The 14,459-nt window shown below is 36.9% G+C and overlaps 1 protein-coding gene across 1 annotated transcript in view; it reads left to right on the forward strand.

The window, feature by feature from the left end:
- Positions 1 to 14,459, forward strand: part of LOC108082920 (hornerin) — a 94,887-nt gene that overhangs the window by 64,297 nt on the left and 16,131 nt on the right. Inside the window, exons 5-7 of the mRNA XM_070288036.1 lie at positions 3,072 to 3,124; positions 10,969 to 11,767; positions 12,563 to 14,362. Of these exons, the coding sequence (XP_070144137.1) occupies positions 11,102 to 11,767; positions 12,563 to 14,311 (2,415 nt within the window). The 5' untranslated portion in view covers positions 3,072 to 3,124; positions 10,969 to 11,101 and the 3' untranslated portion in view covers positions 14,312 to 14,362. The remainder of the gene's footprint in view (positions 1 to 3,071; positions 3,125 to 10,968; positions 11,768 to 12,562; positions 14,363 to 14,459) is intronic.

The raw sequence follows: 14,459 nt of genomic DNA on the forward strand, positions 1-14,459 counted from the left end.
CACGGATATGCGGATACGGATATGGAAACCAACCCAAACCCATACCCAACCCAACCCCTTTGGGGACCATGGGCTGTGGCAAATAAATTTCACACATATTTGCACACTCAATACATGTGTGTGTTCAATAATTTTTTTTTTCTTTTTCTTTATATTTATTTTAACCCCCCCTACAAGGTCGGTTGATTGTACTGGAAATAAGGGGGAAGCAGAGGGAAGGCCGATAAATAGAAGAGTTGAGCTTTACAGTAGATTTTAAAAATATAAAAAATAAAGGTTAGGGAATTTAAGTTAGGAAAAATTTAAGAAATTATTAATATTTTTAAAATGTAGTAAAAATTCTTTATATTTTCAAAATATATTTTATCTAAGTATTTTTCAAAGCTTTAGATATATATTTAAGGAAAATATTTAAAATATATCTATTTATTTATTAAATATTTATTAAATATTTTTTTATTATTTATTTAACATTTTTTTAATATATATTTGTTTTATATTTATATAATATTTATTAAATATTTATTTATTTTTTGTTTAATATTTATTTAATATTTCAATTTATTTAATAATTATTTAATATTTATTAACTATTTATTTAATATTTATTTAATACGTATTTAATATTTCTTTATAATTCTTTTATAAAAATATTTATTGAGCATTTTTTTTTAAATATTTTTTAATATTTTTAAATATTTATTTATTTTTTATCTAGAATTTATTTATTATTTATTTAAATTAATTTAATATTTATTTAATATTAACCTAATATTTATTTAATATTAACCTAATATTTATTTAATATTTGTTTAATATTTATTTAATATTTTTTTTATTATTTCTCTAACATTTATTTAATATTTATTTAACAAAGTATTATTAGCACCACAGCTGTGTGCTATTACCGAGTTGTATGTCTTTCCGGGAGTGGGTTTATCTGTGGGTAAACACAAGAACCCCTAACCAGGGTCTCAGGCATGACTCATGGGACGGGAAGAAAGGGTTGCCTCTCGAGTCTCAGCTGCGGGTCTCTGCTGACATACGAACCCAAAAAAAAAGTACATAAAAAAGTACAAAAAAAGTAAAAAAAAAAATGAGAGGCCTTTGCATGTAGGACTTCAGTTTCGTGGCGGTTTCTTTGACGATTAATTTGGTACACAGATCATTGATTAACAATTGGCCCTTGATTGGGGGTTGCAAAAAGGCAAAGAAATATATTTAAGGGAAACAAGGGTAAACCCTATCAAATACCATAAATTAACTCAAATTAGCTGCCACAATTTCTCTAATTTTACTGCATTTTAAAGCTATTTCTTAAGCTTAAAGAAAAAATATGAAAAATAAGTATGGGGAATCCTTGCAGAACCTGCAAAAGGTGACTTTAAAATATTTCAAGCTGTCACGAGCGGGAAAAAAAACCCTCAACTGGCAACATTCCGTCGCTCGTCATTTTTATCAGCATCATCCTCATCATGGCGATGATCATTATCGTCATTTGCACAGGTTACACTCGACTTCTTAGGAGCTTATACCTTTTCTTTTTACATTTTTGTCAATTTTCCGGGAACTCGAGTCATTTGCGTAAGTGTGTGTGTGTGTGTGTGGGGTGGGGGAAAAACCTCTTGAGAGGGAGGAAAATTCAGCCACAGTAGCCGCCGCGACACGATTTCCTTTTGCCCTCAACCTCCAACCTCAACACATCCTTATTTATTTCTATTTTTATGTTCCAACAAAATAGAAGCTGGAAAAAATACATAAAAAAAAAAATGGCAAGCGCTTATTCTTGCTGCGCATTTTCACTCCTTTTTTTTTGTCGTACCGTTTTCCTGCTTTTCCCAGGATTCTCTTCCTGGCTTGCCTCCTTTGACATTCATTCGCATTCCTCCCAATTGTGTTATAAATTCAAAAATGAATAACGCACGTTTGCCTGTGGCTGGAAATTCTATTTTATTTGTGGAAAATGCTTTCACTCTTTTCTTTTTTTTATACTAGTACTTGGGTTTCCCTCTGGCTCGTTCTCGGGCTCAATTAAAACATTTTCGCAATGACATTTGTGGGGCTTGACTTGGCTTCGAGGCCGGACTTTTGTGACCAACCGCTTCTCCATTGAGGTTTATATATATTTTTTCCCTTATATTATTTCTTTTCTTTTTTCTTATATTGCTTTCTTTTTTTAAATAGGCTTAGCCTTTCTCCTAGTTCCTTTTTTATTTATTACAAAGCGAGCAATTTATTTAATGTAGGAAACTCTTTTAGGCTGAAAAAGAAACAACTTTCGCTAAGAAAAATAGGTATAGATATCTCAATGGTTTTAAAAATGGTTTCAAATTACAAAAAATTAATTTTCTAAATATATTTTTAACCCCTGAAACCAATAAATGTATACAAAAACTATTAAAAGGTAACTTCACCCTCAATATAAGCCCCAAATAAAACAAGTAGAACTTCAACTAGCCACAATTATCCCTGGCTTCTGCGAGGAAAATCTCAATCAAAGTATCCTATCTCTCCTCTTATTTTGGCCAAAAAGTTTCCAAAAACTGCACAGAATCCATAGACAAACGGCATCAGAATTTAATTCAATTGCAAATCCCATATCATCCCCACAAAGTTAAGAGAAACATTCAATTATGAATTCTGAGAAAAGCTAAAAACAAAAAAAAAATTCCAGAAAATACAGAAAACAAGAAAAACACACACAAGCACTGGCAAGGAAAAGCGAAAAACTACAGAAAACTGTTTTATTTATCCAACATTTGACTTTGAAATGATGAAAATGCTAAAGCAAAATGCTTGGGAAAATCCAGGGGCGGGGAAAATTTCATTTGCTCTGACATTGTAAGTCACATTTGATGTAGCTGCTTTTACCCGACTGATGTCGATTCCTTTAGCGAAGCTTTTCCATCATTGATGGAGTTTTCTCTTTAATTTTTTTTGGGGGATTTTCCCTCTCGTTTCCGCTTTCTTTGTGTGTGCTGCACAGTTTGTTTGAAAAGTATACTTTGCTTGCTAATTAAATTTCATCAGGATTCTAATATTTGTGTCTTTTATTGTTTATTTTTTTGCAGAGCTTGCCGGAGGAGTTGAAAAGCTTAATTGGAAAATATCTACAAAAATTAAGGTAAGTGGGGAGAAAATTTTAGGAGAGATAAAAATAAAATTTATAATTTATTTAACTAAATTATTTGAATTATTTGAAATTTTAAATATTTATTTAAGGTAAAAGTAATCTACTAATTTATTAAACCCCCCCTTGAGTTGTATACTACGCCCCTTTTTGTTATATTTTTTGTATCTTTTGGGTAACAGTCTCTTTTTTTTTATCCAGCAGAACCTTTTTTTTTCCATCGGTTGATACTAAACTTATTGGAATTTCGAAAATGATAGCGTTGACATGAAAGTTTGGGTCCCCCCCTACTACACTCAGCCCTGCCCCCACCCCTGTCATCACCCAGACTCTGCTTTTTTTCACTTTTATTGTGTTTTATGTCGCAACACACACAAAAGTCAACCCAGAATCGGCTTAACGCACAATCAGAAAGGAAATTTGAAGAGCAACAATCCGAGAGATGCGTATCTTGTGGTCCCCCCCCTCAAAATAATCCCCATTCTACCCCCTCTCCGCCCATGTGTGTGTGTGTTTGTGTGTGTCTCTTCATCAGCATTTTCAGCTCAATATTTCAGATATGCATCTCATCTTCTCTGGGTTTTATTGTCATTTTAAGAGGTTTTTCTTTCTCTTTTTCCCCAAAAAAAAAGAAGAAAGAAGAAAGATACAAAATGCAGCTGGGCCGTAGAGCGTTTTGTTTATGATTTGTCCAAGAAATTAGGGCCAAAAAATGTGTTTTAAATTGTGATAAGAGAAGCATTTTTAATCTTAAAAAAAAAACAACTAAAAGAGGCTATTTTTGATTTTATAAAATAATTTATAATAATAATTGATATTTTAAACTGAGATTTTTATTTAAATTCCGATACCAAAATTTGTTTTCCTCTTAAAAAAACTGGTATTTATTTTAAAAAATATTCAAATGTTGCTCTGTTCTCCAAAGTATTTATATTTATTAGAAAAAAAGTTATTCTCTTATTTTTTCCAAGTGTAGTGGCTGCAGTGGAAGGGTTTTTCCTGGGCAAACTGTAAATGAAGCCTCTTCTCTAGTGCTAATAAATTCACCTTTTACCACAAAATATTGGCCAACATTTGCAAAAGACAAACAGCTTCCCTCCCCTTGGTCCCAGTCATATTCTGCCCCTGTCCCTGCCCCTGCCCTGTACCAACATAAATCTCCTTAACAATCTGCCTGCCTCCCTCCATCCCTAGAATTTTCCTTGTGCTCTCGTGCTCATCTTTCGGCTCCTGTTTTCCCCCTCGACTGTTGATTTTTGTCAACCTAATACAAAAGGCAAACAAAATTTGTGTTGGCATTTGGTTAGATTTCCCTGAGAGAGAGAGGGGAAGGAGCGGGGGATGGGGGAAAATCTAAGGAAAATCGGGGTGGAAACTTAAGTTTGAGGGGAAAGCCAAGTGGGCTCTGGGGAGGGACTAGACGCGGAGCCCGGAAATCAAATATTCGATGAGTTGTATGAATTACAGGTAATATCACGGCGATTATGGGGCGTTCAACTGAGCTCTGACCTCTGGCCAAGTTTATTGGTTTTATTTCCTGTTTTGCTAAAATTATGTTTAGTTGGTGGTTTTAAGGCAAAATAAAGCCAATTTCCCAGAGTTTCCTTAAATTAAAACAATGAAATGTCAACGAAAGTTTACTTGTTTGAATTTATTTATAATTTTAATATTATAATTTAATGTTTATAATTTATTAATTCTTTTTTAATATACAAAAAATAATTTAAAACATTGTGAAATTTATTTTAGAATTATTTAATTAACCAGTTTTTACATTTTCTGAATTTTCTTTTTAATAATACTTCAAATATTTTCCACTTTTCATGGTCTTTTTAATTTAAAACATTTTTTTTTACTGAAATTATCGATTTATTTTTTATTTATTCTTAATAAATAATCAAAAATTACAATTTATTTATATTTTCTTCTTCGTTTTCCTTCTAAATTTTCACACTCGTTTTCGTTTCAAATACTTTTCCAATTGAAAACCATTGGCTGTGAGAAGAAAAGCATAACAGCTGTGGCTGAAAATGCATTTCCCTTTCATTAAGCGTTTGTTGTTTCTGAGAATGTATATATGTATATAGTATATTCTGGTTGCTATTGTTGCCTTTGTCCATATGTTGTTGCAGCTGCAATTGGCCACCAAGTTGTGGCCCACATTTTGTGATGTGTGTTGTTGTTGGTCGCCTCTCACCACTCGCCACTCTTGCACTCTCCTCCTCGGTTTTTGGCCAAAAAAGCATCCACTTGAGTGATTCCCTAGACCTAGCCCACAGCCCCCTTCTTTCACAGCCACGCCCCTTTAGTGGACCGCCAGCCGGAAAAGTTTCGTGTATGTATGTTAATTAAAGTCATTACGAGGAGGTCGCCACTGCCACTGCAAAGGAAACAAAAGACGAAAATGGCAAAAGCAAATTGTTCACTGAAAGAAAATATATAGAAGAAATATGTGGGGTGAAGAGAGATTTTTTTGGATATTATTTTGAGTAAAATAGTTAAAAAAAATAAATATTAATGATAAAAAGAGTAATAAAATAATTAAAAAATAAATACTAAATTTTAAAATGAACAAATAAAATACTAAAAAAATAATTACAAATGATAAAAAGAGTAATTAAAATATTATGAGTAAATAAAATGCTTAAAATAATATTATTAATAATTAAAATGAGCAAATAAAATATTATAAGCAAATAAAATAATTTAAAAATAAATAACTAATTATAAAACAAGCAAATAAAATACTTAAAAAAAATGTAACAACTTTAAAAATATAAAATTTTTTTTTATAATTTATTATAATAAAATCTAGGGCAGTTATTCAATATTTTTTCTAACTAATAATTAATAAATAAAATTAAATTAAAATTAAAAATATATACTAATGATAAAACGTTTTAATAAAATAATATCTAAGGCATTAATCAATATATTTTTTTTTAAATAAAGAATTTAAAAATAATTGCCAAACTAATAATTACAAATTAAATGTAAATTATTATCTATAAAGTACTTTATTCATCGATTCCCAATCCAATTTTCGACCTGTGTAGGTGAACTTAGAGAGGGTGTGTGTGAGGTGGGCAGAGAGTGTGTGCCACACACACACGACAACAACAACTACAACAAAGTGAAGCCAAACGCTGCGCCAAATTGGCCAATTTTCATATGCATGCCAAGCAGGAGCAGCAGCAGCAGCAGCAGCTAAGGGCAAAAGAACACGGGAAATGGTTGGAGAAGGGCACACCGATGGGGTGGTGCTGGTGGTGACTAGGAAAATCTCCTCACTTTTTGGCATTGACATCAATGAATAATTTTGGACCACTGGTGGGAGGAGTGTGCTGTGCCCAGGGGACGGGGGAAAGTGACGCAGACGCCACGTGTCAGAAGCATTGTTGAAATAACGAAACATGTGAGAAGAGATGCCAGCAGCAGGGCGAGAAAATATTAATAAAATAGGGAAATTGCATACAAAAAAAAATATTAAAAAAAAATTAAATGATTTATACAATTTTAAAAATAAATTAAATAAGAAAATTGTATAAAAAAATGAATGAAAAGAATATTTTAAAAAATTAAACAATCTAAAAAATTCAAGAAAGCTTAAAAATTCCTAATTAATTTAATTAGCTTAACTATATTTCCTTTATTTTATGACTAAAAAACAAGAAAATTTATGAAATTAATTTAAAAATTCACTAAAAAATATATTTAAAAAAGAATTAAATGTTTTATAAAATTTAAAAAAAAAAAGGAATAAAATTAGAAAAATATATGAAAAAGTAAAAGAAAATATTCAATGATCTATAAAATTGAAAAAACTTTAGAAATTCCGAAAGATATAAATTTTTAATTATATTTCCTTTATTTTAGGATTCAAAATTAAGGAAAAGTAAATCAATTCATTAAAAAAATGTATGAAAAAATATTAAAAAAAAATTAAATGACCTATACAATTAAAAGAAGGAATAAAATTAGAAAAAAATGCATAAAAGAAAAATATTTATAAAAAATTAATTTATCTATAAATTTGTAAAAAGATTAGAAATCGCTTAAAAATTCAAATTTTTAACTATATTTTCTTTATTTTATGACTCAAATTAAAGGGAAACTAATCTCAATTAAATATTTAATTTATTATTTCTTCAAGTGCTCTATAATTCCCTTCAGTGTAGTTGTGCTTTCATCTACATCTCGTGGCCAACCCCCCCTGTTCCTCTAATGATGCACAACATGCACAAAATGTGTTAATGACAACCCACCTCTCGACTCCAACGCTGGCTTCTCTCTCAGAAAAGCACTCGATAGCTGCCTAATGAGTCCCGGGCCCAACGAACCTGTTGCCCCGAAAAGCCAGGCCAGTTTTGCCCATTTTTCGCAGGACGAAATACTCCTCCTTTTGGTGTTACTTTTTCTTTTCAAATCGACGCTGGCCCTGGCCAGAGTGAAGCAAATTAAATTGCAGCATGAAATCGAATTGCCAGCAGGCAGCTGAGGCATTCAAATCTTTTGGTATCCCAGCAGCCCAGCAGTCAGGCATCCCAGCATCCCAGCATCCATAAGATACGCTCTGCAGCTGCTGCCCCAGCCAGAGAGCGAGCGAACAGGAAGTGGATGAGCCCAAGATTCAGCAGACTTTAAATTGCTTTTCACCTGGCAAAAAAATAAAAAAGAAGACACAAAAAATACAGAGAGACTACTCCTAGCACTCGAACTAGAAAAACTAGCAGTTCTACAAAGTGTTCGATTAAAATAGATATTTTTATGGCTTTTGCATTTGAAAATTGCATTAGGCAAAAGTGGTTGGGCAAAAGGCGAGAGGAGTAACTGAATTGTTTTCATTGCCCAGATCGCTCCATAAAGATAGCTTTACATTTTTAAAGCAGAAAACTGAAATTTATAGGGGAAAATTCTAGGGTTACATTCAAGTAGGAAATTAAAAGTAAACAGTATATATTCTATATTTTTTCTCTCTCTCTGCGAATTGCTTTCAAATAATCGATTTTGATTCCTGCCAAAATATGTTTCCTTCTGAATCTCTGCAATTTTTGGGGATCATTCCCAGCTATATGTTTTTACGATGATGAAAATGCTAAATCTTAATTGAAAAATGCATAACAATTGTGATATTGTTTCCATTCGGAGTTATGCTTTTAATTCCTCTTTTTTAACTGTGTGATTTCTTTGGAACCAACTCTCGGGCAAAATCAAAATCAAAATCAAAATGTTGCAAAAATGCAGCGAATAAACAGCATATTGTTGTCATTGTTGCCGTTATCATCGTTCGTTTTTTGTATTGTTTTTTTGTTTTTTTGTGATTTATTTGTTGTTACTTTTGTTGGCAACGCCTCGACAAGACCACAAACAACTCGTTAGAATTTGCATGTGAAATGCAATCGGGAAACAAAAAAGCACAATAAAAAAAAAAAACTGAGCCAAAAAGGATACAACCATTGCCAAAAACAGCAAGTAAAAAAAACAACAGAAACAAAAAAACAAACAAAAGAAAGTAAACAAAGCTAAAAAACCTCGAAAAAGGAGGGAAATTTCAATGCTAGTCGAAGCTTTGAATGCTCTTTGAATTTTTATAAATATTTAATAAAGTTTAAATAGTTAAATTTAAAAAAAAATCGTAAGAAGGTAAGGAAAGCTAGAAAACTTTGAAATAAAAAATAATTCCCATGCAAGTCAAAGCTTTAAATACTCTTTAAATGTTTTTTAATAAATAATTAAATATATAAATAATTAATAATAAAATATAAAAAATATAAATAATTGTTTAATAAGGTTTTAATAATTAAAATAAAGTAATAACCTAATTATCCAAAATTTTTTCATATAAACTACAAAAAAACCCGCTGAAAAAATCCAGTTTTCAAATTCTAACATCCTAAAGAAAATATATTTTACATAAATTATATTTTAGATATACCCTTAAAAAAAAAGGTATTAAAAAATACTAGAAAAGCCAACAAAACTGGCAAACATTTTCCAGCTTTGTTAAGTGGAATAGAGATGGGCATAAAAGCAAGACAGAGATAGATTTTTCCCCGGGTGGAGAGCTAGGAAAATGGAAATATCTACGGGGCAATGGAAATTGGGTATTCCAACGGCAACAACTAAGCATTTGACTATATAGCAGCGGATGGCTATCAATTTGATATATCAATCAGGACGAGAACGAGAAGGATAACGCGAATGCGAACACACCGGACCGAGGTCAGGGGAAATTCATTTGGATTTTGTGTAGAGGCCACGCCCCCCCTGGTCAGGTTCTGGTGTGAAATGTAATAGCCTGAAAGAACATTTGCTTTATGGCCAAGTTAACAGAGAAAATTCAACGTTAACACTCAATTTTTAGTGAGTTTTCTCAAACGTTTTTGTAATTTTACTAAAAATAATATATTAATTACTAAATATTTAACTAAATTGAAGCCTGGCAAAACCTTTTAGGTATATTTTTTTGTTGTTGTTGCATTTGGACATGTTAATAACCATCGACTTGAATCGCTATTTGATATGGTTTTATTACCATCCGTCCGTTAATAGCCAACCCCCATCCACACCCACACCCACATCCCGGGTTGGCCTTGAGCGGGGCTTACTTGCAGATGGCGTATACTTATATGGGCGAGTGTGTTCCGGTTTTGTCAGTCTGCTAGCTAGGATTATCTTGGACACACGCTGGGCCACTCATAAAGGGAGCCCTAGCCGCCCCCCCTTTTGGCCCTCTGATTGATTTATGTTTTCCCCCTACGCAAAAGAAGGGGGGAAGCTGTCTCCTCACTAGCTAGAATTATTTTTTTTTCCCCACTTCTTGTGCTCGCTGTTAATAGCTTTAATGCTGCTTTATGGCATTTCGTGGAGAAAAAGCAACAAATATTGTACACATTGGGATCTGGGATCTGGAACTGAAACTGAAACCGAAACTGGGACCTCGCATGCCAACGCCAAATGTTTTACATGCCTGCTCTTTAGGACACTCGCGAGAAAAATGTGTATTTATATTAATTAATTAATTAATTATTAATTATAGAAATTATAAAAAATAGCAGAGAATATTTTTGGAAACCAAACTAGACTAGTTTTGATGAATATCTAACTGATTTCATAGTTTTGAATTTTAAGAAATATTTAAACACTTAAAACCCCAAGTCTGAATTCAATTGTAACTATTCTAATTAAAGTTTTCCAATACTTAACCTCAAAGCTTTCTGCTCCTAAATTCGTACTTGAGAATTTTAAGGCTAAAAAACGATGAATACTCTCAAAGAAATATAATTTTTCAAATATTTAAATACTTAAATACATTACTTTACTCCTCAATCTCGTTTCCTTGCTGCCCCTGAATTCGTACTTGAGAATTTTAAGGTTTAAAAAAAGATTAAAAAACCCATAAAAACAGGTTTAGCCATTATTTTTCAAATATTTTAATATTTATATACATTTACTTTACTCCTCAATCTCTTAGTTTCTTTTTATCATAATTATTAATAATTGTTTCTTAAATTACCAAGATTTAACCTTTGCTTTTCTTCGAGTGCATTCCGCTTGCCACTTACTGTGGCAACAATGTTCAAGCATAAATAAATTGGCATCGGCTGCGGGTGCGAGGCTCATAATTCCAGCTTTTATTTGTGGGATTTTGGCATGGCATGTCCGTCATGCATCCCTGCTTCTCCTTGGCCTTCTCAACGCATTTTCTGAGCGTTTCTCCTCGATTCTCCTTGGTTTCTCCTTTTGAAATCTCTCCATGCAACTCTGACCATTCATTGCCCAGTCTCGTCCACTTTCTCTGCTCTCCACGCTGATTAATGGCTTTCCGTACTCTGCAGATGATGTCCGACTCCGAGTCCTGCGGCTGCTAAGTCCCCAGACCAGACTTGTTCTATTCGTCGAGGGTATCGCCTGCCGAGGAGTAGGAATCTCGCCCCAGGAGAGAGAGTGAATCTCGCTTGCATTCACACCATGTATCCGGCCAGCGGCAGTGGAGGAGGTAGTGCAGCCACGGCTGCCAAGTTCCAGAATCGCTGCGGATCGCCGCAGTTTGCCAACGAGTATCCGCATCCACATCCGCACCAGCATCCGCATTCGCATCAGCACCAAACGCAGACCACGGCGGTGGCAGTGCACAGTGCTCCGTCGGGAGGAGGAGTGCCCAGCAGCAGTGGTGGCGGCGGCGGCGGTGGCTCCATGTCGATGCGACATGGCCAGCGAATGGTGGCCTCGCACCAGCATCCCGGCAACCAGATGTCCCTGAATCATGGCCACGGGCCACTGGGTCACAGCCATGGCATGGGCCATGGCCATGGCCATGCGGCAGCCACCTTGGGGCATCCGCATCCGCATCAGCACAGCGGCAGCAGCAGCAGTGGCAACAGCAATAGCCACAGCCACAGCCACATCGGTTCGCATCTGATCTTCCCCGACGACATGGACAGCATTGAGTTCTGCATGCCGGCGCCGCCCTCGTCCTCATCCTCCTCCTCGCAACAGAATGGCATGGGGATTGGGATCGGGCTAGGGATGGGCGATCAGCTGCTCATGGGCAGCAATCACGGCGAGGCGTTCACGGAGCGCCGTCGAAGGGGTCACAGTCGGCGGAGCAATCACAAGATGGATGTGGAGCAGCAGGTGAGTCACTTGAAATTTGAATATTTTCACCGAAGATTAATCATAGAATTGAACGGAATTATAACATTATAGGGTTATATATTTTAATTTTTAAATATTTATCACAAGGATTAGGGGCAAACGTTGAGCTTGTAAACTCGTTAAATATTATTGAAAGTCAACAATGAAATGCGGATTGAGTTTGAGCTCTATGGCACGTGACATGTTAATCTAAGGAAAGGCCACAGTTTATCTGAAATTATCAGAGGGAAATATTTATATTATTTGCGGAATTATGTCAATTTATATATCAATGGGTTTTTGTAATTCAATTGTTATTAAAGATTATTTTCTTCAAAGGGATTTAGTAGTTTGTTAAGCTTTAATTAAATTTAAAGAGTGCATACAAAGGGGTTTTTTTTAGTATTAAAGTGAAGATTATAAAAGTTAATAAGATGCATAACGACATATTTTTATATTTTTAGTTTTAAATCAGAAAAAGAACACTTTTTCTCTCCTTTTCTTTTTGGTGCTTTTCAATTTGTGTCCCCACTTGGGCGCCAATTTTAATGCTATCATAAAAATGTTCAACTGTACGCCCGTTATGCATCTTATATAGAATTTTTAATGCTTAAATGCTTCAAGATTTTTCAAAATAAGAAAATTCGCTGACAAGAAAATTTATAAAATTACTTTAAAAACCCTTAAAAATTTTAAAAAATTTATTAAAAATAAATCAAATTAAATTTTAAATAAATAAATAATTTAAATTATTAAATATTTGTTTTTAACCCATTTTGTCACCCTTTTAACCAGGTGAAATGGTCCCGCAAAAATATTGCCGCCACCATGGAACGCTTTGAACCGACACCCAACACCCAGTCCTCGTCGTCCACCTCGTCACTGGACTACGGATTCGCTGCCGGCGTTATGACGCCCAGCAGCAGCAGTGCCACGCCCTCGCATGGCGGTGGTGCCTCCAATCCTTCGCTGCATGTGGCCTTCAATGGCGGGGGCAGTTCAGCGAGTGGCGGCGGCGGCGGCGGTGCCGTTGGTGGCTCTAACTCTGGTGGTGCCAGTGGCTCGGGGGCAGCTGCTCCGTCGGCGCCATTTAACCATGTCTACTCGTATGCCTACTATGAACCAGGCGCCGCCAAATGCCACACAAATGTGCCCGCCCAGGGATCGGGATCTAGCTCAGGTTCCGGTTCCGGTTCGGGTTCCGTTTCCGCCTCCGGTTCGGGTTCGGGATCAGGCCAGGCCCAGGGCCACTCAAAGAGTCCGCCCCGAAACTCCATACGCGCCCTGCTGGCCAAGAGCTTCCGCTCGAAGAGCAGCTCCACCCACGGCGGCCAGTCCACCTCCAGTTCGCCCAGCGCCGAGGAGCGGGACCGTCACACATACACCACGCGCTACGGGACCACCGAGAATCTGTACGAGGAGGTTAGCGAGCAGAAGATCCGCAAGGTGCTCTCGGACAACCGAATTGCCAGCGGCTCCAGTGCGGGCAACGTTAAGGAGGAGCAGCGACGCGTCCAGCACAATCATTTCCGGGTGCTGGACGAGCTGAATCTCTCGCTGGAGGCGTTAATTATGCCGCCCACGCCGCCGGATGTGAGTCCCAGCCATGTCCTAGGCGAGGATGAGCCAAGCAACACGGCATCTAATCTGGTAACTGGCTCTGGTGGCTCTGGAGCGGTGGGCGGCGGATCTGCAGCATCTCAGATGGTAGCAGCGGCGGCGGCGGCGTCAGCGTCGTCGGGAACCTCGAAAACAGCCCAGAGGCCCAGGCGCGGCGGTCTTCTTGGCGGAGCAGCCAACTCTGGCAATTCGCACACCTCCAGCTCCGCCTCGCATGCCAGCCTGGAGAATCTGTCGAGCACGCTGAACAGCATGGAGCTGAAGGATCATGGCCACAGCAGCTGCATCAATCCGGAGTTCGATGAGGGCGACCTGGACTCCGGCTTCAGTGGCAGCGGCAGCAGCAGCGGGGCCAGTTACAACGAGAGCCTGCGCTACTACAAGTCGGCCACGCCCACTGGCCACCAGATGCACCATCACCAGATGCAAATGCATCAGCATCAGCATCAGATGCAGCTCCATCAGCATCACCAGATGCAGGCCGGTCACCACAACAACAACAATAACAACAACAACAACACGTTGCCCCACAATCTGCGCAGCTGCCGCTCCTCAACGGCCTCGGGCACCTCGACCTCCAAGAGCAGCATGGCCAGCTGTGGCGAGGATCAGGGCATTGGCATGACCTTGGCCGTGGGCAGTGCCCAGGATGGCAATGGTTCCCTGTCACCCTTTAGCTATCCGCGACGCTGTTCGGCGGACCAGCAGCGAGCCTCTGGCAGATCAATGACCTCCGGCGGAGTTGGAGTAGGAGGCGGCAGCGGTGTAGGTGCTGCCGGAACATGCATGCCGATGGGCAACATGGTCATGAGTGGCGGCAATGGCATGGCCATGGGCATGGGCATGAGCATGAGCAGTAGCAGTAATGTGGCCCTTTCCACGGGAGCGAAACCCAAGAAGAACTTTTGGACCATGAAACCGTGATGCTACAAAAAGGCGCTGCGTCACATTTGCAAGAAATGGACTATTGTTATGGTGAGTATTATTATTTATTATTATTTAAAATATTAGATATTTTATATAAATTCCGATTCAAAATCTCTGCATTATATCTCTACTTTAAATTCTTGTA

The sequence above is a fragment of the Drosophila kikkawai genome, chromosome X, assembly GCF_030179895.1.
Source record: "Drosophila kikkawai strain 14028-0561.14 chromosome X, DkikHiC1v2, whole genome shotgun sequence".
Classification (NCBI taxonomy): Eukaryota; Metazoa; Arthropoda; class Insecta; order Diptera; family Drosophilidae; genus Drosophila; species Drosophila kikkawai.